Raw genomic sequence first — 21,994 nt, 5'->3', positions numbered from 1 at the left:
AGCAGTGTTTTGATCTCAGTTCCTGATGGTGGACTAATCCTTACAAGAGCAGAAGCATGCGTTGGTTTGCATGCAGGCAAGGCATGTTTATGTCACTGCTCCACTGGTTTATGTATTTTACTTTCTGATAGGGTCTATTCTATAAATTCTTAAGTCTAGTCTTCATTTCCACGAATATTCTACAGATAATTCATCTAGCTCAAGCTTTATACTTCTTATAAGAGTACTGGCAAAGCTAACTTTCAGAGTTCCAATATATAACATCAGAACCCTCTTTATTTCATTTTATTTTTTTGCCTTTTTGGTTTTTGTGCCGCATTCAGAATTTGGGAAAGCTGAAAGCTAACAGAGCTAGAAATGTTTATTATGCTAAAAGAAAAGTATTTGCCGTATGTAAATCAACATCAGTCCTCTCAGTTGTCGAATATGATAGAACATGGGTTATGAAAGTAGTCACTGGGAGAGGAGTAGTGTCTTCTGTGTGTTCATGTCTTTATGTGACCTAGTAGCGTATATAACTCAGCCCTGAAGGATCTACTGTCTGAGCAGTCAGTGCCTGCAGTAAAACAGCAAACTGAGCAGCTGAGCAGAAGCTTGACCAGGGAACAGGCTGGTTTGGATACTGCTGTGTATGGACCCCAGCGCCCAGGAGAGTGCTAATAAAAACAGTACACTAGCTGCTTTGCATTGATAGTAGGCACTTAATAAATATTTGCTGATTGCAGATTTTAGAAGAGAACGCTGAGAGGAGTTGTGGGGGACAAAGTAGAATGTCTTTTCTGGCTATAAATTCTGTCGTCTCGAATTTCCTTACTTTAGTGCTAGGTACAGCCACATCACATGGCAAAGACTAATAATAGCCAGCAGGACTTAATGCTGTGCAAGCTCACTTTAACAATATAAACCATATAGTGACAGTGAGATGCATTTTGACAAGCCAGCATCACATAAGCCATTTTGTATTTAAGGATTTTTTTAACAGTCATGTTTGCTACCAGCTCCTTACTTCCAGTAAGTGGATATCTCCATCAACTTCCAGTGTGTCAATACTGCTGAGCTCTTTAAATCTGTGTTTATACTCCAGGCTGTGTACACCATTTATGGCAACCTTGAACTCTCTAACATCACAATAAATTATCATCTGTAAAGAAAGGAAACATAGTATTAGTGGGTTTCCTTACCTTAAAATGTTGGTTAACTGCACAGTGTTCTCCAGGCTACTGCTGTGACCTTTTGTGGTGTTAAGACCCCAGTCTAACCAAAGGCTAACTCCTGGTACTGACCCCCTTTTTCTTCTCCCAGCCCTTCTCTGTCCTTCACTCCCGGGGAACTGGATACTTGCCCCTCCTCACCCATGCTCGGGAATCCTAATGAAGTAAAAAAATTTCTCATAAATTGATCTGTTTATGGAGATGTTGATTCTGAACAGCATGTTGAACAAGAACCAAGAGGCTTGGATCCTGATTCTGCCTCAAAGAAGGGCCTTGGACCAGTCAGACAAGAAGTTTTAGAGGCTTACGGCTCTTGCTAGGCATTGCACGCTGCTCGATGATCTGGACCCGTGCTGTATCAGTACATCCTAACCTCAGTCTTTGTTCAGAGCTCTTTGTACCACTGTGCTGTTACTGTAGTAATTTGTATTCTGGCAGACTTAACACTCATCTCCTGTGTTAGCCCCACAGGTTACCTGCCTGACACTCAAAACAATGAAAAAACCTGAAACTCACTACTCTATTCCAAAGTTTTGGACTGACTTTCAGCTAAGGTTTTTGTTTGTTTGTTTTGTTTTTTAAAGATTTATTTATTTGTTTATTTTTATTGGTAAGGCAGATATACAGAGAGGAGGAAAGACAGAAAGATCTTCCATCCGATAGTTCAGTCTCCAAGCGGCCGCAATGGCTGGAGCTGAGCTAATCCAAAGCCAGGAGCCAGGAGCTTCTTGGTTTCCCACACGGATACAGGGGGTCCCAAGGCTTTGGGCCGTCCTCGACTGCTTTCCCAGGCCACAAGCAGGGAGCTGGATGGGAAGCGGGGCTGCCGGGATTAGAACCGGTACCCATATGGGATCCCAGCGCATGCAAGGCAAGGACTTCAGCTACTAGGCTATCACACCAGGCCCCAGCTAAGGTTTTTAAAGAATGAGAATGAAATACAGGGCCAAGCACAATGGCTCAGTGGCTAAATTTTCACGTTCCAAGTGTCAGAATCCCATATAGGCACTGTTCCACTTTCCATCCAGCTCCCTACTTGCGGCCTGGGAAAACAGCAGAGGATGACCCAAAGCTTTGGGACCCTGCACCCACATGGGAGAGCTAGAAGACACTCCTGGTTCAGGCTTCAGATATGCTGAGCTCCAGCCATTGCGGCCACTTGGGGAATGAACCAGTGGATGGGACATCTTTGTCTCTCCTTCTCACTGTGGATCTGCCTTTCCAATACAAATTTTTTCTATGTTCTAAATAAGCCACAGAGCTAGGACTTGAACCAGCATTCCAACGCAGGATGCAGGCAGACCAAGTGGTGGTCTAACTTGGTTCATGACAGTGCCTACCCATGAAATAGTCTTATTGAGAGTATATTAACAAGTCAAGAGGCAGAAACGGAGTTCAACCTAATGGTTAAGATGCCTCCATCCTGGGGCCAGCACAAAGGCTTGATTGACTAATCCCCTTTCTTCAAGCGCTAGCATTCCATATGGGCACTTGTGTCCTGGCCAACCCACTTCCAATCCAGCTCCCTACCTATGGTCTAGGAAAGCAGTGTAGGATGACCCAAAGCCTTGGGACTCTACACCCATGTGGAGACCCAGAGGAAGTTCCTGGCTCCTGGCTTCAGATTGGCTCAGCTCCAGTCACTGAGGCCATTTGGACAGTGGACCAGTGGATGGAAGATCTTTCTGTCTCTCCTCTCTGTAAATCTTACTTTCTAATAAAAAATAAATCTTTAAAAAAACAAGTCTGCATCCTCTACTAGAGTACTAGGTTTGATTCCCGGCTGCAGCCTCCTTTTAATGTGGTCCCTGGGGGCAGTGGTGAAGGTTCAGCTAGGGCTCCTGTCAGCCACATAGGAGACCTGGCTGGAGCTCCCAGCTACAGCGTTCAGCCCTGAACAGTGTGGAGATGTGGGGGATAAACTAGGAGCTAGAAGCTCTATCTATCCTCAGTGCTTCTCTGACACGTTTTAGAAGACATTTCAGTCTAGCACTGCTACAGACTGACAGCAGTGATCCACCATGAGAATCACTGTTCCTTGAGTAAAAACACAAATGGGAAAGATGTATTATTTAAGTACATATAAAAGATAACATCTGTTCATCACCTCAGCCATCAATCCTTTTTAATGCTATAGCCACCCAAAAGTGTCTGAAATGTGATTCACCTATTCAAAAAAATACTTTAATGTATTACTTAAATTATGAAGCACTTTTCCTTGGATAAATGAGGGCACTCTAAAAAGTTCATGGAAAATTCATTTTGTTGCAAAACAATTTTTAATTTCATGTACTATGTTTCATAATATGCATTTTCCATGAACTTTTTGAAGATCCCTCATGTATGTGGATTTTAAAATCCAAAATAATGTGGCTGTCTTTTAATTCTGTTTTCCATAAATGTTGTCAAGTAGCTAGTATTACAGGACTGACTTGTCGGGAAGACGGCCACCTGAGTGAATGGTGTTAACCAAGATGATCAGCAAGGGGTCCTGGTTTCCCTCATCCTCATATCAAGGTATGACCACACATGTTACTCCAGCATACAACGTTCTCGAGATTCCTATTAATCTATGGCAGGTGTCTGGCCTAGCAATTACATTTCCCATTGGAATATTCACTTCCCACAATCACAGCAGCACCTATGTTCAAGTCTCCACTGTGTTACCAGTTCCACTCCCAAGTCTAACTTCCTGGTAGCACATGACCCTGGGAAGCAGCAGGTGATGGCTCAAGTGGTTTCATCTCTGCCACCCAACTGGGAAACCTAGATTGAGTTTCTGGCTGCTGGTTTCAGCTTGGCCAGCCCCAACTATCGTGGGCATCTGGGGAGCAAACCAGGGGACAGCAGAAGAGCAGATGGGAGCTCTTCAAAAAAATAAAAAAGTTCCTGCTAATATAGGGCTAACTCATTTTCAGTATAACAAATGTCAATCCCAATACAAATAATGTAATGTTCCTCTGATTTTGCTATTTATACCAACAGCCTATGTTATAGAAGTGGTCATTCTAATTACAGTCTCCAAATAAAAAACAACACAATGTCCACCTAAGTTAGGACTTGATTTAAATGGATCCTTCATCCTAACCTCTACCCTCAGGATTCTTTATCCTGGCCCATTTTCAAAAAATACAGTCTCACCTCAAAGTACATCCCGGGACTAAATGGAAAACAAGTAATGTTTCTCTCTTCTTCCCCCCAGGCGTCTTGAAGAAAAGAATTTCGTATAAATGCTTTGGTATTCAGTCGTGGGTTCAAGTGTAGAGCAATGTCCTTCGATTTTCCTGATAGCAGGTCAACATTAAAGCTTTTAACAGGAAAAAAGAGCATTAGCCACAGTGGCGAGGACAGTGTCAGTTTCTGCCACTTTAATCAGACTTGAGCTACTGTTGTAACCACATGAAGCATGTATGTGTATGGGTCCTGGAACGCAGATGAGGGTGAAATCCTCAGCTCTAGAGTTAACATTCCATGTTATTTAGAAAGTAAATACAAAAAAGTATAGTCAGTGTGGAGCCTGTTAGAAACTGAAGGTGCAGTGCTAGTAAACTGGTCATTCCAGGTGGCAAGGAGTGACCCTTCCGAAGCAGGTGTTCTCCCTGAATCCTTTCCACACCTTCTTCCTGAAAGTACACTACTTCCTGGGAAACAGCTCTAACTTCCGGCTTTCAGAAGCCTGTCCCATGAAAAGACAGGCCCTAAAAACTGCCTGATCCCCTGAGGCTTCCCTGGAGATTACAAGGCCATGGTTGGCCTTGAGGACAAAATTGTCTGGCTCATGTAGGCATGGGTCAGAAGCCCAGAATGCAATTCTGGTTCTGTCACCAGCTGATTGTCAGCAGTCGAACCTCTTCTGGCTTCAGTACTGTCACCTCTCAAATTAGGGTTTCCACACTGAAATTCTATCTCCCAGACCGTTAGGGACTAGCAGGCATTGAGAAGCACACATGAAACATACTGCCATTGTTATTACTAACCGCAATGATACCAACCCTTTGGCATTTGTATTCACTTCTCCTTTGATGACGACAGTTCGCCCAGGGCCCATGGAGGAATTCAACCTTGCAACGAATGGCAGGCTCTAAAAAGAAGTCACAGTCAGAACTCAGAAGCTGCAGAGAGGATGTCACAGGAAAATGGTCCAAAGAATATCAGGGAATGTTTCAGAGTTTAGAACCCCACTAGGGCACAGGCTAAGCTTGCTTTGACCCCAGCTGGATCAGTAGCATTGTGCCTATCAACGCAAGCTCTCAAGTGTCTGCACCTTAGACAAGGAACTGAGCAGCCATGGAGTGCCAACAGATGTCTTCTGTCCTGTGGCACTCACTCTTAGAGAGCCACACACATCGGGGTCCGATGCAGTGCTCCAAGCAGGGGCAGTGAAGCTAGGAGCAAGTCAACTACAGGCATCTGGCCCAGAGACACACCTGGGTAACTTTTGTGTCTGTCCAGGGCTAGCTTACAAAGGCAGAATGGACAGGCCCAGTGTGATGGCTCAATTGGCTGAATCCTCCCCTTGCAAGCACCAGGATCCCATATAGGCGCCAGTTTGTGTCCTGGCTGCTCTACTTCCCATCCAGCTCCCTGCTTGTGGCCTGGGAAAGCAGTGGAGGATGGCCCAAAGCCTTGGGACACTGCACCAGTATGGGAGACCTGGAAGAAGCTCCTGGCTTCTGGCTTTGAATGGGTTCAGTTCCAGCCATTATGGCCATTTGGCCATAATGAACCAGCAGATGGAAGAGTTTTCTGTCTCTCCTCTGTGTAGATCTGCCTTTCCAATAAAAATAAAAAAATAAAAAATGCGGAGTTCATGAGGTCAGTGCTATGGTGTAGTAAGTTATGCCTCCACTTGTGGCACTGACATCTTAAATGGGTGTCAGTCTGAATGCATCTTGGCTTCTCCACTTCTGATCCTTCTCCCACTAATGTGGCTGGGATAGCAGCAGAAGAGGGCCCAAGTGCTTGGGCCCTTGCACCCACACTGGGAGACCCAGAATAAACTCCTGACTGTCCCAGCTCTGGTCATTGTGGCCATCTGGGGAGTGAATCAGTGCATGGACGATAGCTCTCTGTCTCTCTCTTTGTAACTCTGCCTTTCAACTAAAAATATATAAATGGTTAAAAAAAAAAAAAGACAAAAGCCAAGCGGCTGCTTTGGGTTACTATTAGGGGTAGGGGAAATACTTAACAGTTTACTAAGACTTAATTTTTATAGAGTTAAGAAAATGTTTGGCTCTTCAAACCTTTGAGAAATAGTTGATAGGTAGTATTTTGGTACAAGTGTGATTTGCAGTCGAATCTTTGCTCTTGGTGTAGGCAGTTCTGGGTACAACTTTAGAAATATCTCCTCTATTACTAGGCTGTAGGGAAACAGTTCTACAATAAGGAATGGAGTGAATGAAGCAGTCTTTCAAAAGTTCAGCTATTCAATTTTTAGGCAGTTTTATAAAATGTCCCTAGGTAATAAATCAGGAAAACTACTTACAAACTGTGGCATGCCAGATTTTTGTACCTAAGGGAAGAGAAGGAAGAAATGAGAACACGGGAAAGAAGAGCAGTACACTAGGACATGAGCAGTCTGCCGCTCAGGCCTGCCCCCACTGCAGTGACGTCAGGGCAGCGAGCACTGCAGGACCCTGGGCTGTGGAGCCGGAGAGGGCAGCTTGGCCCGGGAATGAACTCTAACAGCCCTATTCATCTGAGTCATTTCGCCTCCACCATAAATCAGCCACTTTCCACAGCTTCAAACACATTGTACTTGCCCTTTCCCAGGTACCCCTAAAAGATGATATTCTTCATCTATGATGTGTGAATATGCTGAGATTGGTAAGACCTCACTTCTCCATTAATAATGGCACAGATGTAATTTTTAAATTGCTCTGTTCCCACAGAAAAAGAAGATAGATGTGGTGGTTCATTTGCCAATTCACTGGCTGATATATATTTATAAATAGCTCATGAATGCACTATTCAATGGTTGAATGTCAGACACTGTTCATGTTCCATGAAAATGGTGGGTAGTTACCACACAGCTGGGAGATTACACAGAAGCCAAAATTTAGAATGCCTGTCCTCATATGAAATATATACCTCAATCTTCAAGTAATCACTTCCATCTTAGCCTCATAGCAAGCGTAAAATTTGAGGGGACCAACATTGGCCAAGCAGTTAAGACGATGTTTGGGATTTCCAAAACCCAGAGGGCCAGGATTTGAGCCTGGCTCCACTCTTGATCTCTCGATTCTAGCTTCCTGGTGATGTGCCTGAAGGAGCAGCAAGTGACAGCTCAACTAGCTGAGTCCCTGGCACCCACATGAGAGACCTGGATTGAGTTCCTGGTCTGACCCATCCCAACCTACTGCAGACATCTGTGGGGTGGGCTCATGGAAGCTCTCTGCCTCTCTCTGCCTTTCAAACAAATCAAACAATTTGTTCTAATTTTAAATAAAATCAAATACTAACATGAAAAAAAGACAGCCTTTCTGCCATTTGAAGTACGGGACAACTAAAAGAACATTTTTATAAAGGTCGTTAAGAGATTTAATATTTACATTTTCTCTACTTATCGCTGTCAGTTCCAGAGTGGATGCTTGGGTACTTTGTAAATCCTGAAGAAAAGATAATTTTTAACATCCATCAGAAAATCTTTTCTAAGTATGACCTCAACATATCAGAAAGTTATTAATAGTTCTAAAGATGAAAATAGGCTTCTTGACAACTGTGATCCAAAAAAGCTTTTAACACTATGATCCTTTCCTTGCCCCCATCGAGTTGGCAGACGTTAGTACAAGATCTAATGTCAACAGGAGTGTGAGCAGATGGTGCAGGCTTGGAGAATACCAATTCTTTTCATCTTTTTGGAGCTGTATTCCAAGTAGCTATCAAAATTTAAAAGGCAAATATTCACTGACTCAGATATTCCACCTTTGAGGCAGGACCTTACAGAAAACACTGTATGTCAAGAAAATGCCCTGTCTAGCTGGAAGGGTGTTTGTACAAAGTACGTAAATCGGAGGTCATAAAGCTCAGCTCACTACAAACATCCCACTACTCTGAAAAATTCACTTCCAAGAAACTACTACTTTAATGAGAAGCATTTATATTACTGTGTTATTTATATATATTATGTTGATTTAATATGAATGAATTAATAGTATTAATTTTATGTGTTTTTTATAATATAGAATATTTAATTTCTTCCATTTTGTCAGAAAATATCACACAAAAATCACCCGGGCAGACATTTAGCATATGATTGACACCAGTTAGAAGTGTATGTCCCACAGCAGAGGTCCTGGTCTCAACCCCAGCTCAGTTCCTCACTCCAGCTCCCTGTCAGTGAACATCCCTGGAGGCTCAACACTGGGTTCCTGCTACCCTGTGACACTCAGAGTCCCCGGCTCCATGGCTTTGGCCCAGAGCTAGCCATGGTGGGCACCTGGAGGGTGAAACAGCTAGCCACGGGAGGCACCTGGACAGCGGAATAGCAGAGAGGAGCTTGCGCTCTCTACCTCTCAAATTCACAACAGAAAGACCCCCAAGTTAAGAAAAGGCACTCACCGAGCTGAAGCTAAAACCAACTGAGTGAATATTCACTTTGCCATAAATGCCCAGAGTGTCTATTTTCTCTAGACTTATCCTGTGGGCATAGAGCAGGATATGTTTTCCATTCACAGCCACCTAGATGCACACAGAAGACACCCCCACCGGAAAAAAAAAAAAGTTAATAAATTAACTTCTTATCCAAATCTCAATGTTCCCTTGAGTTTAGCTTTATAACTTTTCCCATGATTTTAAATCTTTATCCAAATAGTGTTCAAAAGCAGCCCCAACAGCAGCAAGCAGCATTTCCCAACTCCTTTTATATTGATCTGATTAGAGACGCAAATCATCCTTCCCCAGCAGACATGAGCATTCGGGAATATATGCACATAGCCACGTGTTCACCCACAGCTAGGCTCCAGGGTCAGAGGCCCCTCAGGAGCCCTGAGGCGTCTGCGAGATTAAAGGTTGGCCCTGCCAGCTCTCCAGTGTCCTGGAGGACCACACCCCAGGACAGTCACCTACGTGGTCGATACTCAACAAATATCCACTGGACTGGCTAAATGGATGAGAACACATGCAAGTTACCCGGCCTGAGTTTCGACTTTCTTATCTGTAGAAAGGAACAAGCTCTTCCTCAGAGGCAACAATGGGGAGGAGACGACCAGGGGCTTCGGCCAGTCCTGCGGCCAGCACTAGACTCAGTGAAGGCCCTGCTCTCCCTCCGCAGTGTCAGGTGCCATGGTAAGTTATGTGCAGAAAGCACAGCAGCAGACAAAAGGTCTCTGACACAGGAGCTTAAAATCCCATCAGCAAAACAAAAACACAGTAAAACCAGCACATACACTATTAAAAAGCATGATATAGGAACAACTGCTCAATAGCCCACTGACTGTTGAGGGGAATGGCATTGGGGAGACTTGGGGGACATTTTCCAGGGGAGCCAGTGTCCTTGAGGCCAGAGGAATTTGCAGTAGGCACGCAAAACTTGGCTGGAATCAGTGCAAAATCTCCAGCCTGGGAAAGCTCCATATGCTTGAGGGCTGGCAGGTGTCAGAGCCTCAAGCACCAATTACTGCCTCGCATATATTCCCTAGGTACAAAAAACATTCCAAAGAGCCAGGAACAGAACTTTCTACAAAACTTATTTCTAAGATTTCCTCTGGATTTCAGAACTATCTGGCACCAAGACCTAATTTTACCAAACCCTTCTGGCTCCATCTGTCTGTTAGTTCCAGATTCTCCCACAACTTGAGTGGTGGTCATCACAATTTACACTCTCACAGGAACATGTTGCTATACCAATGCTGTATTCAGCCTTGCAAGGAGGAAATATCATCCAGTAAAAAGATCTGGCCACACCAGGCCTCTTTTATCACATGGCAATGGTTGCTTAGAGAGCTGCACCATATATCTCATGGTTAGGTCTGGTCCCACTTTCAAGAAAAATCACAAAGCTACCCTAGATCTCAGATTACGAAGGTGGAAGGCCCGGCACGGTAGCATAGTAGCTAAAATCCTTGCCTTGCACGCGCCAGAATCCCATATGGGGAGCCTGTTCGTATTTCAGCAGCTTGTTTCCCATCCAGCTCCCTGTCTGTGGCCTGGGAAAGCAGTCGAGAATGGCCCAAAGCCTTAGGACCCTGCACCTGTGTGGGAGACCCAGAAGAAGCTCCTGGTTCCTGGCTTCAGATCAGCACAGCTCCAGCTGCTGTGGCCATTTGGGGAGTGAATCAACGGACAGAAGATCTTTCTCTCTGTCTCTCCTTCTCTCTGTATATCTCACTTTCCAATGAAATAAATAAATACACAAATCTTTAAAAAAATGAAGAAGAAGAAAGAAACAAATGTGGAAAGCCCCTTACGTGCCCATTCCCACCAATGAGGATTTAACTTGTCCCCATAGACTTACCTGGAATTTTTCCTTCAGCACCATAATCACAATTTCAAAAGATTTTTCTTTTTTGAAGGGCATGTCATAGGTGATCTCTTCCCATCCCCATTTTTCATTCATCAGTGTGTTGCACACAATGCAGTTGGTTCTTTTGAAACGAGGGTTGAAATGGAAGGCCACGTCGGCTCGAGGCTTCACGCTGCTGCCACACTGCAGATCCACCTGGAATCTATGTGGGGAAAGGGGGTCATGTGAGCTCTCAGAAAGGAAGTCCAGCAACATGTGGCTCCCTCCTCACTCATTCCCCCCTCAAGGGCCAACTGCTTCATCTTCCCTTCACCTTCCTTAGTAACAGCCTCTGCGTCTCACGCAGGTCCCTAACACCCACCAGAACAAGAATTCATCTCTCCCATCCATTTTTGCAGCCAGGGATGCCTTTGTGAGTGAAGTGCTACCAATACGTTCAGGGAAAGGCACTGGAAAGTTCCTTAAAAGTCAGGAAGCATCTGCCTTATGTCCACCCTGACTTGTCTCCAATGCCACCTGCAGCCACACACTACCCAGAGCATAGTAGGAGCCCTGATGCCAAGGGTCAAGAGCAGAGGGCCTGGAGGAGGCCCACTCCTCCAACTAGATGGAGCAGACCAAAAAGGTCTGGCCCATTTCCAGAAGGGAGAAAGGTCTTCTCATCTCATTTGAACCAATGTTGTTTGGATGTCAACCACAGAGAACTGATCCCAACTCTAGCAGATACATGCCAGTCCAGAGTTTGTACCAAAAGAAAAATGTTCAGTATAACCATCCACAATAGAGCTTATGAGATACTGTGGAGAAGGCTTGACTGTATGAGGCCATCCCTGTCATCTGACCACAATTCAGACATGGCAAACAGGAGAGAGAAATCAAAGATCCCAATAACATTTCTGTAGCCATTCAGTCCTTCTCCTCAGCACCCTGGCCAGAAATGTTGATGACGGCAGAGGCTTACATTTCCCATGGGCCTCTCCCACATTTTATTATAGCTGTTCCAAAGTCATAGACAGCGCATTCCTGCTCTTTCATATAACAATGACTTTACCTGTCCACATCATTAGGAATGTGTCCACGTATCACAATCAAAGTTCCAGGCTCCAGATGCTCAGGAATGGTGCCAACATAGGGGATCATCTGGAGAAGAAAGATTAAACAAATGTACAAATGTACATATCCATAACCAAAAGTACTAAGTGATTAGAACCAAAACTCAGGAACCAATCAAAAACACTCACATTTTTAAAAGGTTGTATGTGAATCTACTCAGAGTCTCAACTTTTCCAAGCCATTTTCACTACCTGAACAGCTACCAGCAAACAACATGTTAGGACATTTGCGTAGCTGCAAACCACTCTGAGTTCTTTGAAAAAAATACAAGCTAAAGGCTTTCTAAAATAAAACATCCACCTAATACAGTAACTGTGAGAGCAGAAAACCAATCCAATGAGAAGGCATGTCACGCCTCCTCATCCTTCCTGCCTTTCTGCTGAAGACGGAAGGCTCAGTACCTTGCAGGTCTAAAGCCAGCGCTGATGAAAATGATGGCAAGCACTCGCGGCCTCTGAAAGAGGCTTTGAGAGAAGCCATCCTCTACTGTCACACTGGGATTCAAGAGCCTGATCTTCCCTGCTGGGTTCCAGACCATATCAAATCTGCACTGTGACAGAGTAGCCTGATTTTAAAGACAAGCCCTGGGCCTGCAGGTCTCTCAAGACACGATATCCACGGGTCCAGCGCCGTGGTCTAGCAGCTAAAGTCCTCGCCTTGAATGCCCCGGGATCTCATTATGGACGCTAGTTCTAATCCCAGCGGCCTTGCTTCCCATCGAGCTCCCTGCTTGTGGCCTGGGAAGGCAGTTGAGGACGGCCCAAAGCCTTGGGACCCTGCACCCGCGTGGCAGACCGGGAAGAGGTTCCAGGCTCCTGGCTTCGGATTGGCGCAGCACCAGCCGTTGCAGTCACTTAAGGAGTGAATCATCAGACAGAAGATCTTCCTCTCTGTCTCTCCTCCTCTCTGTATATCTGACTTTGTAATGAAAATAAATAAATCTTAAAAACAAAAAAAAAGACACGGTATCCACTTGGACCAGTCTTGGCCTGTTGCAGTAAGCAGCATTGGCTCCAATAGTAGGCTGTCATCAGTATTCAGGCCTCAATTTTTTTTGTTGTTTTGGGCCTGAGACGCTGCCAGATCTCGTCACTCCCTTTCCCCAGAGCTGACTCCACCATCCTCCTTGTCCACCAGCTGGAGAACTGTGTTTTATGGCTGCATCTCAACCATCTCCCTCTGCTGTAGAGCCTCTGACCAGGATACACAACTAGACCTGATTTATGCCTTATACCCAAGCTCACCCAAGTTATGACACAAGTGATAAAAACCTATCCTAGGTGGCTCTGATGACAGTAAGAAATAAAGCAGGAGATGGCTAATAAGCTGAAAAGCTTAGCTCAAACATTAGCTCCTTCATGGAGAGTCTTCAGACTCCTTGGTCAGCTCTCTGGGAGGGACCAAGGGAGCACTTGGGATTCTGGTTATTTGCACACAGTTCTGTATAGAGTATCAGGTGCATGGGGCAGAACCAGGTCACCACCTTTACTTCATCAGGGTGGAGGTCAAGAGACCATCAGCGCACGGTGATGACAAGGTGAACGAGTGCACTCTCAGCAGCCTGGCACCTGGACTCTGGCGAGCCTCACGCATGCAGGGGATCAGCAACCACGCAGCTGCTCAACAGCACCCAGGGCCCTTATGCAATGCCAGGAGAAATCATCAAACCAATGATCCATCCAGAGTTCTGGCAACTGCTGAGAGCCCATCAGACCAGAAAGCAAGAAGCACCTGATTACGCACACTCGCTGAGCCACACATCAGATGGCTGGTTTATGAAAGCCACAGTCAGAGACCTTCTGCCTGCTGGTTCTCCCCAAATGTCTGTGATAGCTACAGTCGTGCCAGGCCAAAGCCAGGGCCCAGAACTCCAAAAGCCCAAACAATTGGATCATCACCTGCTACCTCCTAGGTGTGGACCCACAGGAAGCCAGGCAAGGGCTGTAGCTGCCGGGATTTGAGCCATGCACTCCAACATGGCATGCGGGCATCCCAAGTGGCTACTTAACCGCTGTGCCAAACGCTCCCCCTAAACTGATCCTTTGAGCCACAGCTACTTCTGAAAAGAAGCAGAAGCCACTTCCACAAGGAAAAATCCCATAATAAAAGGAAAAGAGTTCCTTTTTACTTTAAATCTCATATGATTCAGTTATTTTTAATTGAGTCGGTGATAAAAAAAAAAATCAGTGAGAAAGTAACCTACAAAAGTATATATAAGAACAGTATGATCTTAGCCAAGTTAATAAAACAATAAATAACAACCATTAAAAAAGAAAACGCAGGGCTCGGCGGCGTGGCCTGGTGGCTAAGGTCCTCGCCTTGATCCCATATGGCCACTGGTTCTAGTCCCGGCGGCTCCACTTCCTCTCTATCTCTCCTCCTCTCAGTATATCTGATGTTGTAATGAAAATAAAATAAATCTTTAAAAAAAAGAAAAAAAAAAAAGAAAACGCAGTAAATAAATGAACCAAAAATACTACAATAGTTGCACAGGATGGGATTTTCATTTTCTTCTTCATATATTTTTATACTTTCCAAGGATTTGCAATAAGTATTTATTATGTCTTTATAACAAAAATGTTTTTGATTATACAATTTAATTTTAGTGTTGAAAATACTTTTTGGAGACCAACCTATTATCGTTACTGTTCACAACTGTTGCTAGGTTGTGCCAACCAAAGAAATGAACAGGCTAAGGATGTGGGCCATTTGCTATCTTAGTAGTCTGGGTTGATGTTATTTGGAAAAGCCTAAATTCTACCAGAAACACTAATCTTTTGGGGATCACATTAGAGGGATAAAATGCCCTGCAACCCGTTCATCTAATGGCTGCTTGCCACTATAAAGGGGAACAAGAGAGGCATTCTTTTCTAGGCAGCTCCAAGCTAAAAGCTCTGATATTTTTTTTTTTTAAAAGATTTTATTATTATTGGAAAGCCGGATATACACAGAGGAGGAGAGACAGAGAGGAAGATCTTCCGTCCGATGTTTCACTCCCCAAGTGAGCTGCAATGGGCCGGTGCGCACCGATCCGAAGCCGGGAACCAGGAACCTCTTTCAGGTCTCCCACGTGGGTGCAGGGTCCCAATGCATTGGGCCGTCCTCAACTGCTTTCCCAGGCCACAAGCAGGGAGCTGGATGGGAAGTGGAGCTGCCGGGATTAGAACCGGCGCCCATATGGGATCCCGGGGCTTTCAAGGCGAGGACTTTAGCCACTAGGCCACGCCGCCGGGCCCAAAAGCTCTGATATTTTACCAATAATTATTAAATTACATAAAGTTAAAACACAATGCAAGCATGATCACAATAGAGACAATATCGTAAGGTTAAGCAATGGTCAGGTTTGGTGTTACTTGCCAAACTCCTATTTCACAGTGCTTTGCCTTTTTAACAATTACTTGCTAAATGGTCTACTGTATGCAAGGCTGTCAGGCCCGACTGACTGCAGCTGGAAAGAATCTGAGCGTCCTGGGGCAGGCATCTGGCCTAGAAGTTAGGCTGTCAGTGGGGTCTCATACATTCCTTATCAGAATACCTGGGTCAAGAGCCAGCTGCACTTCCAGTTCCAGCTTCCTGTTAATGAATAATCTGGGGACCAGCAGTGATGGCCACAGTAGTTGGGTCTCTGCCACCCACATGGAGACCTGGATAGAGTTTCTGGCTCCTGGATGCAGAATGGCCCAGTCTAGGCTACAGCAGACATTTGGGGAGTGAACCAGCAGATAAGAAATGTGTGGTTTCAAACCCCGGCTCCCATTCCTGACTTGTTTCCAACAAATGTAAACTCTGGAGAGCTACAGTGATGACCCAAATAAATGGGATCCTGAATTGAGTTCCTGGTATTGGTGCCCTGGCCAGCACCAGCCCAGCCTTGGGGTCATGGACGGCAGACATTTGAGGAAGTAGACCAGCAGATGGGAAATCATATTATCATTTTTTTTTTCTCTTCCTCTCCCTATCTTCCTCTCTGCCTCTCAAATAAATATATCAATATTTTTTCAAACATAAAATCAGGTAGGGCCTGGCCCTGTGGTATAGCTAGTAAAGCCGCTGCCTGAAGCACTGGCATCCTGTATGGGTGCCAGTTCAAGTTCAGGCTGATCCACTTCTATCCAGCTTCCTGATAGTGCCCAGAGGATGGCCCAAAGACTTGGGCGCCCTGCAACCCACATGGGAGACCCAGAAGAAGCTCCTGCTCCTGGTTTCAGACTGAACCAGCTCTGGCCACTGTGGCCATTTGGAGAATAAACCAGAAGCTAAAAGATCTCTCTACATTTCTTTCTCTCTCTGCAACTCTGCTTTTCAAATAAATTAATGATTTTTTTACATTACTTGGAAGCTGCTTGCTGTGGTTTCTCACGTAGCCTTGCTCCCACACACATCCTTTCTCAGTGTTCTGAGTACTTCGCTTTCTACTTCTCGAGTTCATATGAAAACACAAAGCAATAAAATCTCTCTAATTGCTGGAGTCCCTGACAGTCTTTGGCGGTTCCTTTTCCATCACTGACAGCTGGCTAGGGGAGAGGTCATGTCTATTGCCTACGGTTTCCTTGTCTGCTCTCCAACTTGTGACTCCTTTAATCCTTAAAGTCTTTATTTATGTTTTCAATTTATTCTGTTTGCTATCTTCTTTCATCAATACTTTTTTAAAGTATTTACTTATTTTTATTTGAAAGTCAGATTTACAGTCAGAGAAGGAGAAACAGAGAAAGATCTTCCATCTACTGGTTCATTTCCCCAAATGGATACAATGGCAGCAGCTGGGCTGGTCCAAAGCCAGGAGCCAGGAACTTCTTCTGGGTCTCCTACATGGGTGCAAGGGTCCCAAGTACTTGTGCCACCCTCCACTGCTTTCCCAGGCCACAGGCAGGAAGGATGGAAAGTGGAGCAGCCTGGACTTGAACTGGTACTCTATAGGATGCTGGCACCGCAGGTGACAGACCCAATTGCTTGCTTTTTACAAGAAAAAAATCTTTAACTTCTTTTGTAATTGCTTTGCTAGCACTGTAGATCTCTTTCAGCTCTCTTACTATGTGCACAGCTTTGGCTGTCACCTGCCACAGACCCTGAGCTCTCTTGGCTATCCTGCCAGCCCTTTAAGGCTGCAAACACAAGTCTAAAACGAGCACCTGCCTTCCCCAGGCAGCTTTGTACCTTGCCTGTCTGTCTTCCCTGCTTCCTTCTTGAACTGTTAACCTCTGGTGCAACCACACACCAATAGCTTAAAGATGATTTGTCTTCACAATTAAAACTATGTTTTGTGAATACCAACTTTTTCTCTTATTTAATTCTTATTTCACAATCTAAAGATAATATGTGCAAATAATTTTCTGGCAAAGTAAAGATTTAAGAGTTCCAAGGAAATACATTCTGCTTCTATCCCAGTGCTCGGTTCTCCTGCCGGGGCAGTCACGTGCACCAGTGTTTCCATGTACCCTTCCTGCGGTACAGTATGGCTGCCCAGAGGCAGTGTGTTATGGATATCACCTTTTATATGTTAAGTTTCTTTCCCTGCATGTAACATGTTTGCTATTCAAATTATCTTGTGCCCAGTTTTTCTTACTGCACATATGTTGGAGATGTCAGTTCATTTAGAACTTCTTCACTGATTTTGTTCAGATTTATTTATTGGGGCCATTACTGTGGTTTAGCAAGTTAAGCTGCTACCTACATTGTCAGCATCCTATATGGGCACAGATTTAAGTCCCGGCTGCTCCACTTCCAATCCAGCTCTCTGCTAATGTACCTAGGAAAGCAGCAGGAGACATTCCCAGTTTGTAAGCCCCTTACCCCATGTGAGAGACCCAGAAGAAGCTCCCAGCTGCTGACCTTGGCCTTGCTCAGCCCTAGCCTTAATGCTGACATGTGATTTATTAACCAAGAGAAACAACCAATTCTGTTTAGTTTATAAGTGACTTTTTAATCACAACTGAATCATATCTTAACACTACAAACCACAATAATAAAACAGCTAGGTGGACAAGGAACAGTAAACGCACTTCACTGATAGTGTTTCAGTATGAAGTAAAGACACCACCGTCCAAATTATTCATTGAATTTGAATGTAAAGAAAAAGTGAGCCTGGGGCCCGGCAACGTGGCCTAGCGGCTAAACTCCTCGCCTTGAAAGCCCCGGGATCCCATATGGGCGCCGGTTCTAATCCCGGCAGCTCCACTTCCCATCCAGCTCCCTGCTTGTGGCCTGGGAAAGCAGTTGAGGACGGCCCAATGCATTGGGACCCTGCACCCGCATGGGAGACCCGGAAGAGGTTCCAGGTTCCCAGCTTCGGATCGGCACAGCACTGGCCGCTGCGGCTCACTTGGGGAGTGAATCATCGGACGGAAGATCTTCCTCTCTGTCTCTCCTCCTCTGTGTATATCTGGCTGTAATAAAATGAATAAATCTTTAAAAAAAAAAAAAAGAAAAAGAAAAAGAAAAAGTGAACCTGATTCTTTTTTCCACATCTTGAAATCCTATCAATTGAATTAGTCAAAAGAAACACCAAACAAGAAAAAAAAAATGGGCTAGTTACAACATTTATCTTTTCCAAACATATATACATATATTTTTTTTCCAAGAAGAGTTAAAATAGACATCATGTGCAAATGAATCAAATCTGAATCAAATTTTATAAACAATAAAGATGAAGAAATACATATACATAGAAACCATCTTCAATATAAATATTTAGAAACCAATCAATCAAAATTCTCGAAACAATATGACTATGACAGTTTTGGCCTCATAATGCTGAATGAAAAATATAGTAGATACTCAACACTTTCTGGTTGATTCAACTTATCACTGAGAAAATAAAAATAACCATGATGCAAGAAAGTAGGTTTTCTAAGTTTCGTTTGCAAAATATCCCAACTCAGTAACTTAAAGCGTATAGCCTCTTTTATGAGGGGTGGGGTGGCTGGGTTTGAAGAGCAGTCTGGATGTTGTCAGCGATATAATATGTTCTAGCACTGAAATGTGAAGACAGAGAAATAGGGTTTTTTTGTTTTTGTTTTGTTTGTTTGTTTGGTTTTTTGGGTTTTTTTTTTTTTTTTTTTTTGGCCATTCAGCTTAATATTTCTTCTTCTAATCTTTTTTCTGAGAACTGACTGTGAAACTAGAGAAGGTAAAAATACACAAATAAATAGATCAATAATTGGCCAAGAATACTTCTTTTGGAAACATATTATTCTGAACTACTCTCCCATACAGCTAGCCAGCTAGGCCTAAGATCCCTCTGGACCCCTTCCTCAAGAAATGAAAAATTTTTCCTTTTTGTTCTAATTCTTTGGTTGACAGCACTGACCTCCAGAACTTATAGGAAGCATATCAGTATACCAGAATCAAGATCTACATGGATTTTAATCTACAAAGTTGTTCCTAAAAACACTGAAATAAAGCAAAAGCAAACACCTATTTCATTCTCCCAGCTGAGCCAAGAGGGCATGTGGGTCACACTTGACAGGCAGCCCATCTTTGGTTTTGTTTTCCATCTTTGCAGGAAGTCAGTCCACACCAACCTGCACAAAATCATGTAAAATGTCTCACTGGCTCCAGCCTCTGCAACTCCTCCTTTTCAAACGCATCACCCCTGGAGGACATTTCTTCTAAACCTACGGCTTTGCCTGACACAGTGTGTGTACTTCACTCTCACACAGAGACCTTAACGCTTCGGCAAAAAATGCAGCAACCGTGTAAATCACATAAGCTGGAATCCATACACACCAACACACTGGGACTCTCACCCTCCAAAGAGGCCAAGGCTTCCCAGCAGGTCTATTAAGAAAGCAAGTGCCGGATCTCCAGTCCAAATTCACAGTTCCACTTCAACTCAGTGCAGACTAGGTACTTCTGAAGGTTCTGCCCGTCAACTGGCACTAAGGCAAACCTTGTTCCTGTCCAGAAGGCACATTGCAAACTCCCAGCACTTAACAATCATTCAGGGGCTCTTGGGCCAGCCTGGGCTGGATAACACCCTCACTTCTCATTCTGGTATTTCCATCTAATGGGATTTGCTCTTGATCACCCCATAGGTAAAAAGTGAGTTCACAGAAATACATTACCGGGTTATAGATGATATTCTGTAGGTTGTTTAAGGACAACATCTTTCTTCCCACCTCACTGTTGATGTTATTGACCGCAATCTCTCTGTGGGTGAGCTGATTTCAAGCAAGTTTCACTTAAATATTACCCAGACTGAAAGCGAGGCAACTTGCCCTATGTAAAACTCAAAAAAAAAAAAAAAAAGGAAATAAAAAATAAGCATGTGTCTTTTTCATGTCATAACTATTTATTAATGTAATCTTTATTTTCTTGACATTCGCCACATGATACTATTAAGCTCCAAGAATTGACCCCATTCTTACTAGTATATTTAAATATTACATCAGAAATTTCCAATATGGAATTTATTTTTAAAAAACCTCTAAAATACATTGGTAAACACAGCTATCTGAGGTATTCAGTTAGCTTTCTTCTTGTTCTGAGGATTAAACAAGTTGATAAAACCACAGAACAGTATTGCTATGTGTGAGTTATAACTATTAGTGGAAAAGATTACTCCAAATCTAAAAACCAATGGGAGAAAAAAAGCAATCCTTTGAATACTAGTAAGATAAAAATTTTTATTTGTTGCAAAAAAAGGGGGGTGGGAGACATTTGCGACATTTTTCAAGTTAACTCTACCCTTCAAGATCACACTTCGTATCTCCAGGGAAGACTGGCCGGTGTGCAATAGAAGTAGAAGAGAAACGAAACCGGAACTTCCTAGATTTTACTTCCAGCAATAGTCACGATACTAAAGAGCAATACTCACTGCCCAAACGCCTTTTTAAAGAAAAAAACAAAACAAAAAAACAAAAAAACAATCAGCATCTGTCTGGGTTTACTGGTGCAGGTTAGTCAAAACCTGGAAAACCTTCCTTCAGCTCCGTGACATTCAGGACCCAAAGGAGAGCGAAAGGGATGGCCGAAGTCCTTCAGCCGCATGCATAATTTACATCCCGATCCCAGAGCGGCCCCAGTGCAGTAACCCAGTCACTCCCTCAGGGATGCAAAGGCACAGATCCCGGCATCACGGACAACTCGTCCGCCTCGTAGGCAGCCATCACTCCGTTTTACAGACCATCCGAGGCAGCTGCAGGTCCCATGGGTCGAACGTTCGCTGCTGCGTCCCCGTGCCTGGGCACCTGGAAATGTGTGTCCACGGAGCCCGGGGCACGGGAAACAAGGCAGGTCTGACCCCACACCGTCCAAGCACCCGAGATGGGACACCCCGGGGAAGGACGCTTTCCCGTGGTGAGGGCTGGCACGGAGTGGGCAGGCGACAGCCCGGCGTGCCCAGCAGAGCTGCCCGGGAGCGGCCAGTACCCTCCCGCTAATCATCCCTCAGCACCTCCACCAGCCGCCAGCCCCGACTCCGGCGCCGGGAGGACTCCCTGACAGGATGGACCGGACCCTGCCCCACTCGTCACACTCCGACTTTGAGGACAGCACTGTCCGAACTGCTTCCTCAGCCCCCCGCGACCACCAGGGCAGCCACATGCCCCTGGCGACTGTCGCCGCGGCCGGCAGAGGCAGGTGGACTCCCCTCTTACCGAGGGACTGCCGGCGGAGGAGCTCCACGTCAGGAGGCCGTGTCTTCCCTGCCTGCTGTAGTCCCGGATCCGCAGCTTACTGGGCGGCTGCGGGCGGGTACGGGAAGCGAGAGGCGTCAGTCCGCGAACATTCCCCGGCGTCGCGTTCCTCGATCGTGTGCCGGAGATCGCTGGCGGGCGTCCTCGGAACTCCGAAAGCTTCTGGCTGATCGGCGCGGCTGATGGCCATGCAGCTCGGCCTCCGACACGGCTTCTGGGAACTCGAGCCGCCACCGGCTTGCTGTGGGACTGACCAAGGGGAACAAAGACCAAGAGTTTGTACTGAGGAACTTCCCGGTCGCCTCTGGCTAGTTCTCCGAAGGCAGAAAGGACGTGAAAGGGGGAATCCTCTTCTCCCTCAACCTGCGGGTTTCTGCCCAGTCCTTTCTTTCCGGCCTCCCAGCCGACAAATAGGGCACCCAGGACCTCGCCCCTCAGGACTCTTCACTGCTCAGGCTGCCTTTGCCCCCGCGGCGGCCCTTCGAAGAGTGCCGGCCTCACGGGGTCAGCTCTAGACTTTTCCCCAATGTTTACTTTCTCAGCTGTCTTGGATCGAAGTCCAGATAGACACA

At 45.1% G+C, this 21,994-nt stretch overlaps 1 protein-coding gene across 4 annotated transcripts; it reads right to left on the bottom strand.

Moving 5' to 3' along the window:
- Window positions 1-942: 942 nt before the first annotated feature.
- On the bottom strand, window positions 943-21,491 carry LGALS8 (galectin 8). Of its 4 annotated transcripts, XM_058669385.1 has the most exons (11): window positions 21,384-21,491; window positions 19,851-20,004; window positions 11,726-11,814; window positions 10,666-10,876; window positions 8,772-8,891; window positions 7,763-7,819; window positions 6,697-6,723; window positions 6,455-6,571; window positions 5,204-5,292; window positions 4,353-4,518; window positions 943-1,141 (listed from the first exon to the last, which is right to left on the bottom strand). In XM_058669385.1, exons 2-11 carry the CDS (start codon window positions 19,890-19,892, stop codon window positions 992-994), a joined length of 1,068 nt encoding a protein of 355 aa, XP_058525368.1. In that variant the 5' UTR covers window positions 19,893-20,004; window positions 21,384-21,491; the 3' UTR covers window positions 943-991. The 4 variants fall into 4 exon arrangements, with proteins under 4 accessions (XP_058525368.1, XP_058525370.1, XP_058525369.1 ...); XM_058669387.1 differs by lacking the exon at window positions 6,455-6,571; XM_058669386.1 differs by lacking the exon at window positions 7,763-7,819.
- Window positions 21,492-21,994: the final 503 nt, after the last annotated feature.

Source organism: Ochotona princeps, chromosome 10, assembly GCF_030435755.1.
Source record: "Ochotona princeps isolate mOchPri1 chromosome 10, mOchPri1.hap1, whole genome shotgun sequence".
In the NCBI taxonomy this organism is placed as follows: domain Eukaryota; kingdom Metazoa; phylum Chordata; class Mammalia; order Lagomorpha; family Ochotonidae; genus Ochotona; species Ochotona princeps.
The sequence above is the reverse complement of the archived record's forward strand: the minus strand, read 5'-3'. Positions and strand labels throughout refer to the sequence as shown.